The sequence below is a fragment of the Python bivittatus genome, unplaced genomic scaffold, assembly GCF_059951505.1.
Source record: "Python bivittatus isolate LINGU-HERP-01145 unplaced genomic scaffold, Pbiv_v1 ctg000070_np1212, whole genome shotgun sequence".
Taxonomy (NCBI): domain Eukaryota; kingdom Metazoa; phylum Chordata; class Lepidosauria; order Squamata; family Pythonidae; genus Python; species Python bivittatus.
Genome location: NW_028277034.1, coordinates 54,825,514 through 54,847,054, shown reverse-complemented (window position 1 = coordinate 54,847,054; position 21,541 = coordinate 54,825,514). Strand labels below are relative to the sequence as shown.

Sequence of the window (21,541 nt, the reverse complement as noted above, 5' to 3'; positions counted from 1 at the left end):
CAGACCTATGGAGTTTCCCACATTGTTAAAGGAGAAAGCACATGACTAAAAATTTTTCCCACCCAAAGAAAAGTAAATCAGGTTGGAAGTCAGAAAGAGATTGCACGGTACTGATTCATCACTCGCAAGACCAGTGAACTAACACACTATACAAAAAAGTGGCTCGTCACATAGGAAAGGAAGGAAAATGCTTGTCCTCATCCAAAATGCGTGTGTCTGTGTGTAATGTGGAGGAAGCACTTGTCCTCAGTGTTTTCAGAAGCAAGGTTATAATGCTGCTCTGCAGGTATGTGGTCATCTTCCTTACGCAACACATTTTTGTGCAAAGAAAGAAGAAAACAGAAGAAGCAGTAGGAAAAACAAAGGAAAAAGCTGTCAGCATGACCTAATCTCAAATTCCAGGAAATGTGGAAATCACACACACACACACAAACCATCCTTAGTATCTACGTAGACTTCCTGTCTATGAAAGCACTGCATACATTTGCATACATTGCGCTCACCCTTCGCAAGGACTGAAGCTGTATAATTCGTGGTAGAGATCATTAGATCCGTGGCCCCTTGCAGAAACAGCCACGTCTGCCCTGTTCCAATTCTTGCAAAGGCATCTCTTGCTTAACTGGGCTTTATTAAATAAACCATAGGGGCAAGATTCACTTTGCCACAAATGTGGCTTTGCAAACTGGTGGGTTTGCACATCACCTTCATCCCAAACCCAATAAACCACCCTGGTGGTTTAGCAAACAAAAACATTTCAAAGTCTGCTTGTAGGGCTACGGTGGAGCATCCTAAGGACCTACTGGCGCACGGCTGTGATGCTGCTAATGGCATCTCTTCCTGGTTGGGTGGTTTTGTGACAAGTAGGGGCATAGCCAATCATTTCTCCTCCTCCCCACTGGGAAAGGTATTACACTCCTAGTGTGCAAGAAACGCCACTGATAAAATAAGAAGGGGGACTACAGGGTCAAAGAGGGTTAGTTCATCGTAGCCAGGTTAACGTTGTCTACATTTTGCATCTTCCAAACTAGACCACTGCTACGCCCGTAGGATATACTGAGTTGGATCCAAGCGTCAAAGAAATCTATCGACCTCAACAGAACTCAAAGTCATCCTGGCTGACTTGAGTCCTATTTATTTTAATGGATTTACTCTAAATACGCTCCCTCCTGTGGAACAGCTTCCCCCCAGCCCACCCCAAAGGAAACCTGGCTCCATATCTCACGGTTTTCTGGAAGCTGTTCGGGAGGGCCTTCGGAGACTGATCCACGTGGAACCATTCGTGTGAACGTGCCTCTCAAATAAGTGTATTGTTACGAGTGTGATCATGTGTCCTTGTTTTCAATTTTGGAGTCTGCGTTTCACCCAACGTCCACACAGACGGAGACAGAAAATAAATGGCACAAATAAATAAATAGATTTCTAGCCGAATGGCCGCTTTCTTGCTCTGACCATTTTTTTTTTTTTTGAAATTGCAGAAGGGGTCCTTTGGAGGTGCCTCCTCTTGCCAAGCTCTGCTAGTTTAATGCCTAAGGAAGATCTTCCCTGTTATTCCCAAACTGTGGGAAAAAATCTCCTTTGGAACTGCACGTGATCTGATCTCCACTTCACAACACGCGAGCAAGCGCATCTTTTTAATTGGCACTTCCGATTCGTTTTTTTATTCTACGTTACTTATTGCAGGTCTTCATTCTGTTCTAATCCTGCTTTCAATTATGCTGTATTTTTTATTATTATCAGCTGCTCCAACGGCAATTGAGTTCAATAAATTACAGTGACAGATTTGAGTCCAACTCTCTCCTGTAATATTTCACATCTTATCAGCAATGGAGTGAGGAAATGATACAGAAGATTAATTAAGTGGAACAAATAAACATATAACTAAATGGAGGGTGGTGGATATATGGGCACATATACAAATACACACACACACACACCCCACAGGCCTTTATTCCTTTAATCAGTCGCAAAGGATTCACCCTGAAGCCATGGGACCCTCACGGACATCTGTGCCATTTAACTATATCATTTGCAGTTTCAATCAGCTTTGCATTTTCAAACCCATTAAAAAGCTCTCTTTTTTTTTTTTTTTTTTTGCAAAAGAGAAGAATTGCACACACTGCTCTAGCTGAAGTGGTTGATTGATCTCAGGCAGGAGATGGGAATTAACAAGGCTATGCCTCACATTAAAAAAAAAAAAACCTTGCACATAGAAAACTAGCACAACAGGAAGAAAATCACCCAGACTGCTAATTTTCTACATGCAGAGAAAACAAGAAAGGGAGATTTAATGGAAACAAGATGACTGAATATTCTTTGCAGACTTTCCTCTTCAGCAAATGCAAGGTTTGCGGGGATGGCTCTGCCTCCCTGCAGTTTTGATAAATTTTATAACTTTTACCCATGACATATATGCATAAAAAAAAAATTGCTTTGGGGGCTAATGGCCCCAGTTCAAGGGGTCCCTCCCAAAAATAACAGCTAGGGGGAAAAAAACCCTACTTCAATTTGATGCGATTCCCATTTAGATGCAATTAAAATGGCACAGCTAACACAATTTCTCTCTAGTCGTGTCTTTAATCCTATTTCCTTTCTGTTACATTCACAATTGAGAATTTACAGGCTTCCATGGGGTCACACTCCAAGCAGAATGCCAGGCCACTCTGACCACAACTGTGGCAAACAGAAATATGTTGCCCAAACATTTGATAGAGATCAGCTGTTTTTTCCCCCTAGTTCCTGAAATTCAATGACTTTAAATGAAAGTAAATACTTTCCCCTCTCTAACACAAAAGAAGATTCATCCAGGAACAGGAACTCAGGGTGTGTGTATGTCTTTCAAGTCTTTAATGATTTCATTCATTCAACCATCTTTCAAGACAGTAGAAAAACAGTATTTTCCATTGCTTATTAGCAGTTTGCACACAGCTTCACATTTAGGAACACCTGGAAGGAGATATTATGTTTGAATTGGGGGCCAACCCAAGTTCCAAGCTGGGCTAGTTTTACAGTTGTGAACAAGTGTTGGTTTCTAAAGCCAAGAGGTTTAAGGCTAGGAAGAGGAGAAATGAAATAAGCCTTATAAATACAGCCTGGTTAATAAATAATACACAAGACCACTCTGCCAGCCCACATGCAGGTATCTCCCTGGAGGGAGCCAAGAGGCCAATTTTTAAAATCTTCCACTGAGCATTGTGCTGATCCTTTCAGCCATCATCATCATCTCCACGGCTTCCTTGAATAAAGTGGCCATTTGGGGGAATCTCTGCCTATTCAGCAAAATTGGTATTTCAATAAGCTGTGGAAGACCTGGTTCCCACTGAGGAGAACCTACAGTTCCAGGACACTGTGGGACACTGAAATGGCAACCATATTGATCAGGAATAAGGAATGGAAGAGAGTTTCTGAAGCTAGCAGTGATCCTGGAGGCTCTGCCACGGGTGATGGACAGAGACCAGGTGGGCGAAGACCACCTTGCAACTTCATCCTAAATTCTCTACTTCATTTGGATTCCCTTGTTCTCCAATGAGTTCACTTACAGGGGCCACCTCCACTGATCCAGGATGAGAGGACACAAGGACATGTGGACCTAACTGGATCCAGGTCACCGAGATAATTTCAAGGAACCCTCCTCCACTACAAAGTTCCCTCTGGGTATGTGGGACTACACCTCCCATCACAACCAGGGGCTGTGCTAGCTGGGAATGAGGGGGGTTGTAATCTATCCCACAAGGCTGGATGAGAGTTAAGCCCAATGCACCTGGATTCACATCCCTAAATGTAGCTACTTGAGCTCCCAGAAGACATGGAACCGTAAACCAAGCGGGCTGAGATCACGTAAGAAATGTAACTAACCAGGATTAAAAGGTTAGCAGGTTCCATAAATGCAACCCACAGATCTTTAACTGACCTGGTTGTGTGAAGAACAGGCATATTCTATGGGTCAAGTGAAGTTTCTCCCTAGGAAACCAAGAAAAAGCAATCTTGAGATGCAAACAAAGGAGCATGAGAGATTCAAAATGCTAATCTCAGTATAAAGCTAAATCCAGGATTACAGGTATTTTGAGCAGCTGTTGCAATGATCTTGTGGGGGGAGCACAGCTGCTTTTTGAAAGAGGGGACTTGTTACCCAGACTCTTAAAGGAACAGCTGCTTTTTAAGCTGGAAAAAGAGGGGCTACTGAAGAAGAGAGAAGTGTGGCGCTCACGCAAAGTCCAACGCTGCTTCTGAATCCTTTGTGAAGGACGTACGGTCCTAATCTACTATGGATTTGGAAGGAAGGGGGACGAGATGGAAGTGGGCATGTGCATTTGTGTACGCGCGTGTGTGCTCACTTAACTTATGTCATGCATTTCATGAAGGAATTGAGCAAGGCTTTGTGCAAAAGATGGGTTTGAAGATGAGGCAAGTAAGTTCTGCAAAACATCACAGCATACCTTCCCCCTAAATCAGTGTTTTTCAAACCTGTCAACTTTAAGAGGTGTGGACTTCAACTCCCAGGATTCCCCAGCCAGCCATGGAATCCTGGGAGTTGAAGTCCACACCTCTTTAAGTTGCCAAGTGTGAAAAACACTGCCCTAAATGAACATTCAAGCCTTTCACTAGTTTAGTTCATCTCCATCCACACCTACAATCTTTTTTTAAAGAAAGCACACAGTTTCATATGCGTTTGACTAATCTATCCTTTTTTGAAAAAAAAAATCAAATGCCTGGCATTTTGGGACAGCAACAAATAAGGAAATTTATTATTGTCCTTTATTTATTCTGCTCCCTAGCAGGTGAATTTTTCTATACACCCCCCTCTAACGTGCAGATTGTGATTCTCGTTTCTTCTTTTTTTTCCAGAGAATGACTCCACTGAGTTTGGATATCAATATCAAGAAGTAATTGCTATATCTGTTTTCACAGACTGGTTCATAAAAGTGCTCATAAAAGACTTGGTAAATACATATTCCAACATGTCTCCTAATCTATTTTACCTACCAAGTCGCTTGTAACTTTTGCATTTACAATATAAGGTTTTCTCGTAACATATAATTCCAAAGACTTCCGGGATGCTCACAATTAAATTTAACAGCTATTTTGGCTTTTATGGGTAAGTGCTGGTTTTATAAACCTATTATTATTGCCTTTTTATTTCTGTTGTTGGTTTAGTGGTGGACTATTTGAAAGAAATAACATTAATTTTGATTATCCTTGAGTTCTGTTCCAGGGAAGTAAGAGGCAAATAAATTTACAATAATACATTATTTTAGAGGCTCAGCGACCCTTTCGTCTGGAAAAAAGGGTCAAGTTACATTGAATTACTTTACAGGAGGGCTGTAAGAGTGACTAAAATATTAAATATGAAGTATGTGAGATTACATAAATACTGAAGAGTTATTAATGAAGTCTCAAACGGTGCATTAGCTGCAAATCAAAGTTAATTTATGGCAGTGTTTCTCAATCTTGGCAACTTTAAGATGTGTGGACTTCAACTCCCAGAATCCCCTAGCCAGCATGTATGGACTTCAACTCCAAGAATGGGGAATTCTGGGAGTTGAAGTCCACAGATCTTAAAGTTGCCAAGATTGAGAAACACTGATTTATAGAGCTAACTCCACACAACTACTTTATAAACTGCAGGGATGTTTGTTAGCCGAGTCTTGAATGAGTGGATTGAAAAACCGAATCAAAATACTGGAAAGACGGGATTCCCATCCAAATGAATTGATACATTTCAGTTGCAATCTTGCAAAATGTTCCAAATGTGAAACATTCAAGGCAGACAACCCAAAATGAGAAGGAAGAGCTAACACTTTAAAAGAAAAAGAGAAGATTAAGAAAAGACCTAGAAAGGTTGAAATAGTGGGCTCAAATGAACAGGGTCATATTTAACAGGGAAAAATGTGAAGTCCTGCTTTGGGGCTTAAAAAAAGAAAGGCAAAGGCACAGGATGGGGAAGACGGCTTTAATAGTACACATGAAAAAGGATCTGAGGGTTCTAAATCAGTGTTTCTCAACCTTAGCAACTTTAAGATGTGTGGACTTCATCTCCCAGAATTCCTCAGCCAGAATGCTGGCTGGGGAATTCTGGGAATTGAAGTCCACACATCTTAAAATGGCCAAAGTTGAAAAACAGTGTTCTAGATCACAAGCTGAACATGAGGCCACAATACGATGCTGTTGCTAAAAAGGCAAATGCTATTTTGGGATGCATTAACAGGAATGCAGAGGCCAGATCATGACAAGCAACTGCCCACATCTATTCTGCCCTGGTCAGCTCCCACTTGCAATCCTGTGCCCATGTCAGGTTTGCGATGTTCAAATCCCAATGAAGAAAAATCTCGTGCAACCCAGATTCTGAACACCACAGTCTAAGAAAGGCATTGAAAGATGGGGAAAAGGTCCTGTGAGGGATCTGGAAACCAAGCCCTATGAGCAGTGTTGTCCAAACTTGGCCACTTTAAGATGAGTGGACTTCAACTCCCATGCTGGCTGGAGAATTCTGGGAGTTGAAGTCCACTCATCTTAAAGTGGCCAAGTTTGGACAACACTGCCTATGAGGAACGATGAAAGGATTTGGGTATGTTTGGCCTACAGAAGAGATGCTGGAGAGGAAATATGGTAGCAGGCTTCATGTGCAAGGCTATCACATGGAAGGTGGGCTGAACCAGAACCAATGGGTTGAATTTGCAGGGAGGTAGATCCACAGCTTCATGATCCGCTTGTGATCTAGAACAATGTTTCTCAACTTCGGCAACTGTAAGATGTGTGGACTTCAAGTCCCAGATATTAAGAGGAGCTGGGAATAATAGTAAGAGTGGTCCATGGGGGGAATAGGCTGCTTCATGAAGTCGTATGGTCCCCTTACTGCAGCTCTAAAAACAGAGGACTATTGCTCAGTGAGCTTCAGTGGATCTTGCACTGAGCAAGGTTGGACTGGATGACCTCTGAGCTCCCTTCCAATCTCTGATTCTGTGATCAGCTCAGAGCAGCCATGCCACGCTCAAAACACAGCTACCCCTAAAGTTTTGAGAGTTTGTTTTCAGCTGACAAGAAACCGCACGGTTTTGTTCCATGCTGAAGACAAACCCTGAGCATTTCTAAGACTATTCTTCCAAGTTTTCTAAGCCACTCCTAGAGCTGCAACTGGATATCTGTGCTGAGTGGGGAGTTCATGAATATTTTTTTAATCCAGATTAACGAGGAACCAAATATATCTCTGTTGTTAATGTTTTGGACTGAATCCAAAGCACAGAGCTCTGGAAAGCCGTGGTTCTGCAAATGGATGGCCAAGTTACAGTATGTGGACCCTATTTTGGGAATGAAGAGGGGGACTAGGACTTTGGAGACCAACCAGTGACTGTGACAAGAGGTGGGCTAACATGGCCTGTGTGTGTGCCCTGCACCACTGTACTTCTCAGACAGCTGTTGCTAATGAGCTTGAAGTTGTGCCAGTTGTACATACAAAATCTGCTAACAAAATGTAGGTTTGTGGACCTTTGGCAAGCATGTGCAGAGTGCACATTGTTCCCTGATGGTTTTCAACCTTCAGGGTACCTTCAAAATAAAGAAAAGAAAGAGAAGAGAAGAGAAGAGAAGAGAAGAGAAGAGAAGAGAAGAGAAGAGAAGAGAAGAGAAGAGAAGAGAAGAGAAGAGAAGAGAAGAGAAGAGAAGATCCTCTCTTAAGTCAAATTCAACTTCTGGTGATCATGGATATGTCCAGGCAGTTCTCTGGGGAGCAATGCAAAAATGATTTCATTGCTTTTGGACTGGATTTCATTGCTTTTTCCAAAATGTTTTTCCAACTTCCTACAATTCTGAAAATTCCTGGCGGCTTTCTACCCAAGAACCTTCCATGTCTGGCTCTATTTAACTGCCGGGCCCAGAGAATTTCGTACGGGGGCTGCTTTCTACTGAAGCTCAAGAATGCAAAACACAATTACGTCAATTAAGAGTTTGACACAATAAAGAGCCTTCTTTTTCCTGGCCTTATGCTGGAAATTTGAAAGTTGAATTCGGGATCCTTTGGCCCCTAAAGTCTTTTTCCATTTCTAAGGATGCTACTTCAAACAGGAAGAATTGCTCTGCGAAGCAGATCCAGGTCTATTAAAAACCCACGTTCAGCGTCCAGGGAGCAGAAAGGGCTATTTCTAAGGTAATTCCTCCTCCTTTTGGCTTTTAGCAAATCTGTCCTTTTCCTCCACCAGTTTTTGTCCATCTCCCCCCTGAGCAGAAAGTTTCATCGTCAAAACTTCTATAAGGTCAAGCAGGATGGATCATCATCAAAACTTCTATAAGGTCAAGCAGGATGGATTAATCCAGTGTTTCTCAACCCTGGCAACTTTAAGATGGGTGGACTTCAGCTCCCAGAATTCCCCAGCCAGCATGCTGGCTGTAGAATTCTGGGAGCTGAAGTCCATCCATCTTAAAGTTGCCAGGGTTGAGAAACACCGGATTAGGAAACCACTTTTGTAAAGTTAAGCCACCTTTTAAAGAAATACGACACCTAGTATACGGTAGCAAAAGAGGAAAAGTGACATGTAGAGGAAATCCCATGGTAGAAACCAAATGGAAATTTCCAGCAGGTTTTTACCAGAGGCTGTTTCTTTGGAAAAAGTTCCAAGAGGGTGCTAGCAAATGTCTCCCATTGCTCAAGGCACCCTTGGATGACACCAGAAAGAGGGCATGGGGAAAACAGGGCCAAGTGTATAAGGGGCATGCATGCAGGAAGAAAGGTCTTGTGAATAATTTCAGTGTCTTTCAGGTCTGAAATTCTCCCATCCTTGGTCCCGCAGAGGAAACCCCAGGGCTTCTGCAGGCTTCAGCAGACTCCCCCAATTAAATTAATCTGAAAACAAGAGTAATGATATTGGAGGCCAAAAAGTTATGAGATCATCAATCTCACCACGTTGGGATTTACCCCTGTGAGTTCTCATGAGATTTCTAGAGAGGTCTAGCAAGGCAAATACCAGGGCCATAACTCTCAAAATCTCCCGAGATTTGGGGCACTTTTAGAAGTTTTAATTTGGGGGGGGTTGCAGAATGGCCCCCAGCAGCTGTAACACTGACTGATCTTGGATTGGTAGCACTCTTCCCAACCAAAAAAATTATTTAAAGGCAAAAGCCGTTGTGAGCTGCTCATAAAAACTGATAACTTTGAATAAAACATGCTTGTCCGAAAAGGCGGTATCAGATTCCTCCTGATTTTCCTCCTCCAATGACCTCAATTTCACACTCAGCTTTTCCCAAACAGGTTCTGACTCCAATGCATTCTCTAATTCCCGCTATCTGATCAAATGGGCTGGGAGTGATAGGTACTGTAGTCCAACATACATGCAATGTACTAGTTTAGGAAAGTCTGCATTAATCCAAGTGAGGACATTCATCCTTATTTGTGAAAGCAACTGCCAGTAAGTCAGCTAGCCTGTTTTTTTTTTCCAATTGTTACTGGCCTTTGGCTCATTTTACAGTCATAAACAAACCCCAAATGTGGAAGGGAAGTAATGCTATCACTCCTTTCTTTAGAAGAGAGGAAATTTCCCAAATATCTGAAGAGCACTTGGAGAAAGCCAGGAATTCAGCTTTTAAAGATCAGGCAATTTTTTTTTTCAAAAGTCACATTTATTCCTGGTCAGTAAAAGCCCCTTCTAGTAAAATGTTGCTGGGTCATCCTTGGATTTGCCATGAAAAAGAGAGAATGCAAAGAGAAAATGTCTGAAGCTCAGACAGACACAATTTGGGGGTTTGGAAAAAGCCGGAAGGGGAGTGAAGGGGAGGGGAGAGAGAAGAGAAGAGAAGAGAAGAGAAGAGAAGAGAAGAGAAGAGAAGAGAAGAGAAGAGAAGAGAAGAGAAGAGAAGAGAAGAGAAATGGCGCAAAGCAAAAGTGGGAGAGAGGGTGTACGGTTTCTTGTTTCCACAACGTGTGACCAAAAGGGCCGGGAATGCTGGTGCGTGTTATTTAAAGAAGGGGAAAGTTCAGCTGCGCGGCCCCAGCTGGTTGCAATTTCCAGGTCGCTATTTTTTAACTTGGCGACGGAAGAGCTGTTGTTGGGTTGGAAGGGCAGAGGCGAAGCAGCGGGTGAAACATTGACTCAGTTCACGGGCTCCGTGTCTCTTAAGCTTATAACCAGGCCTGTTAAGGCAACAAGCAAAGCTTCATTGGCACGGGGCTCGCGCATACAAACCGCGGCCAGAACCAGGGTTGGCAACATCCAATCCAGGATCGGCTAAGATTCTCCACCGTCAGCAAACTCCAAACTCGGTTCTGCCTCTAGCGAAAGCAAGACCACATGGCCCCTGATAGGTTTTTCTGAATGCTGCTGAAGCAACTGGGGATCTCTAGCCCACAAAATGCAACAGAAGGTGTAAGTCATGCAACGGAGGAGCCGCATGGCTTTGTGGATGGACGCTTTGCTCAGCCATACGGTTGCGTACTCTACACATGGTAGAAAGAGACCATGTTGGTCTACAGCAGCTAAACGTCAGGAGGGGTCTGGTAGCCCCTTCTCCAACCAACCCATTTTATTAAAATTTATTAAAAAAATAAAATGTCTTGGTTGGAGAACCACTTGATACCAGATTCCTTCTCCTTTCTCCTTCACATACATTACACATAGGGTAGGAGGAAATCTCTCACCCCCAACTATAGTCTTGGACCTAGAAGCCTTTCAGCCTAGCCTGCTTCATAGCTTCATTGTGAAAACACTGGAGTGGTGTGTATGTGTGTGTATTTATGGATTGCCTTGGAGAACCCTGAGCACAACCGTGAGCGCAAATCCAATCAGCCAGCCAAAAGCAAACAAGGGTTGACACTTGTGGCCCACGAAACTAGTCCTGAATACACACCGACACACACACACAGGCACGCACACACTGCGCACCATTGTAATCCGAGCATTTGTAAACATTCTGCAGCGCGTGAGTCATTTCCAAAGACGGAAGCCAGCTTGCATGCAGGAAATAGCCAAGATGGGTTAAAAAAAACCAAAACTCTGGCTTGTGCTTATTTTCACAACAGGCCGTTTTGTAGGAAAAGGTTCAGCGGGCAGTCAAAGATCGCATTGTCCACCTGTTCTGCTGGGGTTGATTATATGATCTCTGACAGCCGACTGGACTTTTTTCTGCAAAAACGTCTATGCTGCGTTTCAATGTCATGTTCTCTTCCTTGGGGGACAGAAACGTCGGGGAGGCCAGCCTGTGGCTTGTGCTCAGACTGGAAAGCTCTGCGATGCAGCCAAGAACGCCGAGAAGATACCATGGATGATAATGGCAGGAAAGGCAGCCAGGGCGGCCTTTTCAAAAGTTTGGGAAGAGGTCTTCTAGAACAACCTTGGGGGGTCCTTGATGAAAAGGCATCCACCGCCTGGGGTTCCATCCTGGCATCTCTGGGTCACCGAGTGGGGATCGAGCAGAGCTGGGAGCGGTGGGCTGCCTTGGAAATGGGCCCTTGGAAGTTGTAACACCATTCAGCTCAAGGGACAAATGCCAGCAGGGAGGGAGGTCTCTCAGTGACAGATTAACCAAGAGCATGTAGGTCACCTCCAGAACAAGGAGGCGGCAGCAGACCAGGCTGGACCACGCTACCTTCTTCTCTCCCCTTGTCCACGGTTTTGGAGTAAAATATGTGGTTATTCATGATTTCAGGAGAAGAATCTTGTTCTAACAGGTTATGTGGGTCAAAAAGCACAACACCTTCATCATTTAGTTGTTCTCCACAACTAAAACATTATACAGGTTGAAGGAGATTTCTATCTTCCTTCCTTCCTTCCTTCCTTCCTTCCTTCCTTCCTTCCTTCCTTCCTTCCTTCCTTCCTTCCTTCCTTCCTTCCTTCCTTCCTTCCTTCCCTCCCTCCCTCCCGATGCATGGATGGATCTCTCTCTCTTCCCAAACCACCATTACCACCACCACCTCCTCCTCCTCCTGTCCCTTCCTTCTTTCCTTCCCCTCCCTCCCTTGCCTTGTCCCACTTTCCATTTCTTTGTTTTTCTGGCATGTGATGGAAAACGCAATTTCTCCAGCTGTGTTTTACTTTCACTTCTCACCGGCCTGGCCAGGAGCTAAGCTGCTCACGTCATTTATAATAAATTACAATTGATACTAATACTCGGAAGTGCTTGGGTAGCCCATTTCCCCCCAGTCTGTTGGATCCCAAATACACCTTCTTCTGCCTGGCAGGCTACAAAACTGTGTGATTTCCTTTGTACATCCTCTTCCTTTTGTCAAGGAGCAAATTAATCCTGTCTCTTCAAGGAACAGAAGGATTGATTCCAAGGGCTTGGAATCACAGCAATCAGAGGTGATAGATTACAGCATTCAAAAGAAAACAGATGAAACGAGAGCGGTGACATCCTCAATCTGGAGGCTTCCAGAGGGGACAGACTACAACCCCCATCATTCACACCAGTGGTGCAGCAGAATGGGATTTGTAGCCCAACCCATCCAGAAGGTGTCAGGTTGGAAAAGGCTGAAAGAGGATATTTCATACCATTTTTATGGGGTGTCAGTGACACACTGTACAATCACAAAGGAAAAGGTGGGTCTCCGCTTCTATTGGAGTCAGTAATGTACAAAGCTGAGAGAGGACTATATAACAGTTATATGGGGAGAAACAAGGGGATTTAACCCTCCTTAAGCAAGGATCAAAAGATTCAGTCAAAAGCTGCAAGGAAAGGTAGATAGTGGTGAAGGATTTTAAGTGGGCAATCTGATCCCTTTTGTTACCCAACCAGCCCAAAATGCAAATATTTTAATTCCTGCTTTTAAGGACCTGGATTAAACTACACATGGATGTTCTTCTTCCTATCCTGCCTCATTTGACCAATGGAAACAATACAGTATTAGTTTATAGTCCATTCATACTGGACCGTTCCTTTCATGAGATACTTTCTGGAAAAGTGCAAAGACAGCCTGATTTTTACTGAACGACGGAAGGAAACAGCTTTCCAAAATTAACAGGGATACATGAGTATATTTAAAGCACAGAAAAAAAGTCGTCCATCTGGGCTACTGTGCCCACCCAACAACTGGCACTGGGGAGATTGGGCATGGTCATCAAATATTTAGGGAACACTGGTTTAGGGAAGGCTTTAGAAGACAAAGATACTCATCTTAGAAAAACACAGAGGCCAAAAAAGAATCAAAGAACTAAAGAAAGGTATTAAGAAATATGGGGACTGTTCTTGGGGTAGGAAAGAGAGAGAGATTTAATTGTCTGTTCTGTTGATGTCCATGCAAATTCCAACCAACCAATATCCAGAGTTAGATAATGCCAAAGATGCATCTTCTTGGAAGGAGATGCTTCAAGACCTTTCCAGCCAAAGACACATGGCCAACTCCCTTTTTGATCCAATTTCAACCCAATTATGACCAGAACTGGAAGGAAAAGTATTTTAGAATGCAAGAACCACAGATGACCCCTGAGCAGAAGGGAGACATTTCACAAGTTCCTGGATCTAAATTCTCATGAAAACATGCTTCCAGCTATTTCTGTTACTGATTGTTCTGCAGAAACTCCACCTACTACTTAATGATGCATCCTGCAGGAAATCTTGACTGTCCATTGACTTGTACGCTGAAATTCTGTAGAAAGACAGCGAGCATCCAGAATGCAAGGTATCAGCATCCAGAGAGCATCTTTGCAAGCCAGGGCAGGCTTGAAACTGTCTGGGCAGCACCTGATCAATATCTCAAAAGGTTGAGGTCGAGATGTTCATGGTTTGCTTCTTACTCCCCTTGAGGCTGAAAGCAAATAAGTTCTTCGCCATCAAGAGAAATGGCAGGGGGAGGACAGAACATTTATTCCATGTCCCAGAATTCAGGAGAGCCAAAGCCGCTCTTAAATGTATCTGTAAGCTGATAATGCCTGAGAGGGTTGGAATTAAAATACAGTGGAAAGGGACAAACAAGATTCAACATTGGTAAGGTGGGGGGGGGGCATTGTGTCAGATTATGCAACAGCACCCAGGACTGGAAAACACTGATTTCCTGAGAAATCACTATATATCAGCAAAGAAGTATAATGTATAATTCTCAAACTTTTAAAAATAGTAACAGCAAAATAATTTGCCTTCACTCTAAAATGTGTTGCTGCAATTCAGAGAGAATTGTGGGGAGGACTGCTATACAGAGTAGAAGATTGGTGTGTGTGTTCGTGTGTGCAAGCACGTAAACTCAAGTCTGGTACTCATCAAGTTCATATTTCCATGCACTTGGATGATGAGATAAATCCAAAGTATAGCTTATCCATCTGTACACATTCCCACGCCCATTGGTTTGGTCCTCTGCAATATTTGCTCAGCTGATCAGCAAGATACGCCAGTGGTTATTAAAAAAACAAACACTAAAATAAATCATAGTTCACAGCACCTGGAAATACCCTGCGTATGATACCTGATGCTTAATGCAAACAGTAGATGACTAATTCATAGTTACGCTACTTGGAAGAAGGAGCTAGAAGAAACACGTTGATGAATTTACACATATTTTTGCCATTGTGCGTTTGTGTTTATTTTCCACTGTATTGTGCGTTTGTGCTCCGATTGGTGGATTTAGGGGTGTGGAACAAGCAGATCTCTTGTGCCGTCTGCCGATCCCAGAATCAGTATGGAATTGATAATGAAAGAGGTCTGTTGCCCGAAGGTAAAGTTGGTCTCCTTTCCCTCAAGCACGGAAGAAATTCAAGCCCAGCTTGTTAAAATTAAACTGATTGAGTAACATTTGACCTGAGTTTTTCAACCTTCCCAAACTCAACATCAGCCTGAGTCCTACAAGCCAATCAAAAGTCTGTAAGCATTGTAAGAGAAGACGCATTAAGCTTCTACTAGAAATGACACCCGAAGTCACTCGGTGGCTATTTTTATGCCTTCGCTGTATTTCATGTAACCAGAACCTTGAAATGCTGCAAGATGGAATGATATTACCCGCATCTGAGCCATCCAAGTTTCTGGGCCAGAGAGATGACTCTCAAAAGGTCACGGCAGCATAGGGATACCGAGTCAAGTTGTTGTACTAGAGTGTCACTCGATGACACCCCAGCCTTCTCGATCGGCTGCCTTGTAAACGGGCTGGACTTCAGCTCCCTGAATTCTTAGCCACGATAGAAGTCTTGCATCAAAAGACAGTAGCTGGCCAATTCTCCCAAATTTAGCAAGAACCCATTGGTCTACTTCAACATTTCTCAACCGTGGCAGCTTGAAGATGTGTGGACTTCAACTCCCCAGCTGGCTGGGGTATTCTGGGAGTTGAAGTCCACACATCTTCAAGCTGCCACGGTTGAGAAACGCTGGTCTACTTGACCTAGCTTGGCCTCTCCCAACTTGTCAGTTAATAATGCATAGGGGATGAAGTTAGCTGCAGCATCCCCCGAGGTGGATTAACGAGGACCTGAGCGATCAGCAACATCTTGTCTCCCCACTGCTGGAAAAGACCATCATCAGGTCCTCTCTGGAAAACGAAGCCGTGCCACAGAAGGAGAGCCCTGCCCCACATCGCTGGGATTGGTGTGTTCTAAATTGTTATTCAACTGGTGGAACAGGGTGGTTAAAAATAACCTCGCTCGGGAAGGCCCGATATTAGATTATGACTTTGCATGAGCATGTCTAATAAGCGAACGCCTCCATGCTGAAAATGTCACTCCTTGCTTTGTGTACATTATTTCAAAAGAGCAACACGCCCCATGCCTGTGAACACATCCTGGGCGGTGGAGCTAAGATTGTGTCACCCAGAAATAAAATAAAACAAGACGAGCGAGTCTGATTGTTTAAAAAAAAAAAAAAAAGTGTTCTCATGCAGCAAAGGGAGAGGGAGGCCTCGAGACCACCCAGGAAATGGTTCAGCGCAGAAATAAGATGTGATTCGCAAGCAGGCAATAAGGTCAGATGAAGACAGAAAGTGACCTCTGTTCTTCCTAAAGTTACTGCAGCGACAGAAACATGCACAGAACGTAATTCCCGAGATCACGGTCCAGCTGGCTGGATTCTTCTACTCTTATTTTTTTTTAAAAAATGCGAGCAGAGCACAGCTCATCAAGAATGTGTCTAAGATGGATGGTTGCCATCTGCGAGGTAGCATGAGAAGCTCTCAACGTCACTGCGGCTGTTTTTTAGAAGAAAAGATGCCAAGCGCATGAACGCCCCACATCGAGGCAGGGTTTTTCCCCTTTGCCTTTTGTGAAGATCCCACTGTGGAAGGAAAACGGAGGGCATTTGAGGCAGCCAACTCATGGACGTTAAGCAAGACCTGGGATCTGGTCACACGCTTGGGTGGAGGGGACTCTGGATGGTTCCTATTTATATCTCCTTGGTAAGCAGCGGGATTTAAGTACGCCCAAGAGTTTCAGCTCATATTTGCTGAAAACCTGAAAACCCCATAAGGAGCTTTATACACATCCAGAGAATTAGCAATGAAGGCGCAGCCCATCAGAAGCAAACATGGTAGACCTTCGATCTTCCTTCGCTCCTTCCAACCATCGCATCTGAGTCCATTTGCAAATGAGTGGCACAAATCAATTCTGTGTGCTGCAGATCACCAAAGCTTATACCTTTTAATAAGAATTATTGGTCAGGAAAGGTGCTACCAGACTCCTGCTGATGTTTAGACATCATTTCAGTCTCACTTAATGTTCCTCTCGAAGTTTAACGTTCCAGAGGTAGGGCTTCCATGGCTGAATTTACCAATGCACTTAAAACTCCTGTAAGATTGGGTACAATTTGTGCATTTTCCTGCTCCAATTTATAAATTTATTTACTTAAGCACACAATGGCCAGATTTCTTCCCCTACCTCTACTTAAAAAATAGTGCAAAAACAAAAAAAACCCAATTCTGATCTTGTTGCCTAAAACACCCTCAATTAGTATCCGTGGGGGCTTACAAAAAACTACAGTGTACCTATGCAAAGTGAGTGGGTTTTCTTTTTAAGCAAAAGGCACGGGGGAACAGAGAACCATTTTATTCTAATGGGCTTTTGGGACAGATAGTGGACATTGGTGCATATATATCTGTGACGCTTATAATTCTGTCTAAACTGATTTGAGTTGTAAGAAGTCAGGGTGATACAGAAATGTTACGGTACATAAATACCTACATAAATACAATCTGCTTCCCTACTCATGAGGTTCCAATCTAGATTTGGTCATTGTGTGCAAATCATTAAAATAATAAGCTACAGCAAAGGGACGTATAATTTATGAAATGGTTTAGTCTAGTCCATAAACTTGGTCCAGATTATACATTAAAAATATATTTTTAAAAATGGGGGAAAAGGTGGGCTTCTTCTAAGACTGCAATAAAATTAGTTGCATTCTTACCCCTTTGCTCCATGCACCTTACAACAATATTTACCTTTTTGGAGAAGAGAGTTTATGCACAAATATGGCCAACTTTAAAAAATAAATAAAAACGAAAGAGAGTGTAAATCCGCGCAAAATACGCAGCCCTTAAAAGAGCTTCCAATTGTTTCAATGAGAAAAGCAACATTAAAAGTTACGTTTATAAATAAGTAAACACCCTACAAAATAGTCATGTTATTTGAAAGAAGTACTGAGGTGTTGGATTTGGATTTCTTTTTTGCTCCTTGAGGTTTTGCAAGAACAAAAGTCGAAAAGCAAAGTTGTACGTGCCCGGCAAAAAGACAAGCTGTAAAATAACAAATCGGTTCTCTGTACGCACGTAAAAGGCATCACGGAAGCACAAGGACAGCCAGCTGAGTTTCTAGTCCATCCTACACGATTCAGTAACTAAGCTGAATGCACAACACCAGTCACACGTCTACCTGTCTCTGCTTGAACACAATAGATTGCACGCTGCCCACCCACACCCCAAATCCATCAGGTCACGAGTCCGTTGAAAGGATGACACCACCCTTTTGCAGAATCAGCCAAGCAGCTAAATCCACATACCCAATTCACTATGACTGCCATAGTCCTAATCGCACGAAGTCCTAATTGCACGAAGTCCTTCTAGAACAGAGGTCCCCAAACGCTTCAGCTTACTGACCCCCTCATGAAGTTTCGGATTGTTCAGCAACCCCCAAATTTATTGTATGAAAATAATTTAACAAATGCTACTTTAGCAAATAGTACTATGAATAATAATAATAACAACAACAATAATGGATAGTCCCATCAACCCTTGGGGGTCGATACTGACCACTTTGAAGAACCTTGTTCTAGGGCTACCACCTCTGGGCTGCAAAAATCCAGAAGATTGCTAGGTAGCAACAAAGGGATAAAGAAAACTCCCTTAATAACGTCAAGCACCTGAAGAGCAGGAAGACAACAGACATAAATTAAATCGTACGTTAGTTCAAAAGCTGGATTTCAGATGGACCCCTGGTTTGGGAGTTGAGCCAAACTGCGCACTGACCAAATCTGTGGATGACTCAAGCCATGTACCTTCTCCTTGCACTATACTGACTTACTAGTCTCCTAAGCATTAGGAAGCTTATAATTATGCAGTACTAGACTTACTCTATTATTAATAAATTCTTTGAATCAAATACATCCCCTGTGGTTTTTCTAAAGCTGTAGGAACATATTTTAACTTAATCTGTTTGACAGATGTTAAGAAATCATAGGTGTGCACCTCAACATATCTATTCAGGTGGGCAACAGTAAAGGAACAAGCAGTCAAGAAATACACCACAGACTAGCACTTAGTAGAGCAGCCACAAAGGCCCTGGAAAAGATACCCAGATGCTGTGATGTGTTCACACCTACAAAAATCAGAATCGTGCAAGCCGTGGTATTCCCCATGACACTCTATGGAAGCGAAAGTTGGACTCTGAAGAAGCAGGAGAGGAAGAGTAATGACGCTTTTGAACTTTGGTGTTGGAGAAGACTCCTGAGAATGCCGTGGACAGCCAAGAAAACAAACCGATGGACCATCGAACGAATCCACCCAGAGTTCTCACTCGAGCCACAAATGAACAGGCCCAGATTATCGTACTTCAGACACATTATGTGAAGGTCCAGCTCTCTGGAAAAGGTTCTGAAGTTGGGAGAGGTGGAAGAAAAGAGAAGAGATGACCAGCAGCCAGGGGGATGGTCTCAATTATAGCAGCGATGGGTGCACTGTTAGAAGACCAGGTTAGGGAGGAAATCTATGTGGTCACTAAGAGTCAACACCAACTTGATGCCACACAAGCAATCAACATATCTGCATATTAAACCTGTGTATTTCATTTTAACCCTGTTAGGTTCATGCATATGTGTTTTGTGTATGAGCGTGTGTATCTATATCTATAAAAATCTCCTTTTTTAAATTGAACGTCTGACACACTGAATGTCACAGGACAGAGTAAGCATGACAAGAGAGCACTATTTTCACTCTTTAAAGCCATAGCCAGGTTGGTCTTTCTGCAGAAAAACAACCATCTTGGGACCCACCGAAACTTCTTTAGCTTCCTGTTTCCAAAAGACACCACACCATGCCAGCCAAATTAAAAATACAAGTGGCGAAAAAATGCTACACTTGGAACACAGTTAAGATCACAGGTGCGCCCCCCCATTCAGCTGCAAAGGGAACAACACTGAATCCATCAGCATCGAGTGAAAGGAATGAACCACCCTTGCCTCGTAGTTAAATCTGTTTCCAGTCGGGCTCCTAAAAGAGCGAAGAGAGTTTTGCCTTGATGTGCCTTTTTTTCAGTTAAGAAATCTGCTGGCCAGCACGTTCACTTTCTCATCCGGGCACCAGGAGAAGCCAGTTTAATTTTTACCACCCCACCACTTTGTCCCACCGACCCTCCTGGGGGAGTTAGGTAGGGAACCGAGGACAACTTACAGCAAGTTGGTCATCTGCATAGAGATGGACATCTGGGATGGAATGTTTCAGACCACAGCGCAGCCACCTTGCAAGAAGCACCGGAGAACTGTGGCCCGAGAAGCGATCCCCACCGGCTGCATGAGCGTAGCTGCGGCTGGGCTCGGCTGTGGAAATTAATACCAGCCCTGAGAATCCTGACACAGCAAAGGGAGGGTAACTGACGGGAACATCTGCTCCAGGCCAGAGTTGCAACCCGCTGAGCGGACACGGGATGGCCAGGGCTCTCTTGAGCCTTGAATCCTCCAGGAAAATGGCAATCCACTCCCAGGGTGCGAAATGCGTTCAGGTTTTATTTCTTTATTTTATTTATATGTCACCTTGATATAGCCACCCATCTCACACAAAGCGACTCTGGGCGGCGTGCAACAATGAAATAAAATAACAAGTTGATAACAACAAGCATTATAAAAAGATCAAAAGCTATTATTAAAATGAAAACATGATTGCAATTTTTTTTAAAAAATTAGATTTCAAAATATATGGCGACCGTATATCCAGCTGTAAAGGTCCTTTCTCCCTCCAGCGTTCAGAACTGAGGAAGGGGAAACCTGGTTTTCAAGGGAGGCTTGCAACATTTAAAAATACGAAGAAATCAATGCTACCTTGTACTATGGTTTAAAAAAAACAAACAACCCTCACTCAAGCTTGGGACCTATCCATGCAGGGAATTTTTTTGGCACCAATATAGAAGCGATTTGGCATTACCTCTTTTCTTAATTTCCAATCTAACCTGGTGGCCTCCCACCCAAGTACTAAGGAAGTCTGATGCTGCTTAACTGTTTTCAAGATCAGCCAAGATACTAAATCTTGATACCTGGTATGGATCCAATAGAAGAGAATCTCTGTAGCTCAGGGTTGAACTCTGGAGCCCTTGGTGCTCCCTGAGGTTGGCTGGTTGCTTGCAGACATTTCGTTACCCAACTAGATAACATCATCCTCATCATACTAGGTACATCATGCTAGGTACTAGGTAACATCATGATGATGTTACCTAGCTGGGTAATGAAACGCCTGCAGGCAAACCACCAACCTCAGAGAGCACCAAGGACTCCACACTTGGTATGTATATACCAGAAGATCGGACCATCGTTTCATCATCCAGCCTTCTCTAAGCTGGTGCTTGCCAGATGTTTTGCACTTCAGCTTCCATAACACCACCCCCATGGCAATGTGTGTAACATCTACTTAATTAGTAATAGGTTCCTGCTAGTCACAGGCTGTGTTTGCCCAACATTCTTACCCATGATTAACTGAATCATGGTTTACTCAACCCAATTTCTTGAGTTTGCACAACTCAGGAACTAATAAACTAAGCCCCATCATTAACATAAACCCCATGGCATCTGCAGGAGGGGCAAGTGAGGAAATACATGGGAAGGGATCATGCAAATGTTGTAACTTATTTCCTGCACCAGATACCAGGATACAAGTATGTAATGGTGGCGTTTGTACAACACCACTGCTGCATCATCATTTGGGCATCATGGCAGTTGTCTGCAGGTGCCATCATACAATCCACCAGCCTACAAATGTGGTTGACAACCTGTGTTCAGCATACCATGGGAACAGGGCTGGCACCACTAGGAGACATTATCTGGGGCTTCCCACCAACTTGTGAGCTCTCCCTGGCAAGAGAAATGATCCCCCTTCCATTCACAAAGTTCATTTTGCTATGCTGGAACCATGATGGGCGTGGTCACCTCTGATGGTCTGGAGGACTCTGCTCACCGAGGGCAG

General features: G+C 43.4%; 1 protein-coding gene across 4 annotated transcripts in view; it reads right to left on the bottom strand.

Annotated features, from left to right (window-relative positions):
- The window catches only part of RNF24 (ring finger protein 24), a 52,954-nt gene that overhangs the window by 19,219 nt on the left and 12,194 nt on the right, over positions 1-21,541 (bottom strand). The window contains exon 2 of one of the 4 annotated variants that reach the window (XM_088133188.1): positions 19,763-19,908. The exons of 2 other annotated variants lie outside the window; for them this stretch is intronic. In XM_088133188.1, coding sequence (XP_087989314.1) covers positions 19,763-19,794 — 32 coding nt within the window. In that variant the 5' untranslated portion in view covers positions 19,795-19,908. Of the gene's footprint in view, positions 1-3,907; positions 3,958-19,762; positions 19,909-21,541 lie in introns of all 4 variants that reach the window. One more of the 4 variants, XM_088133189.1, reaches the window with a different exon arrangement.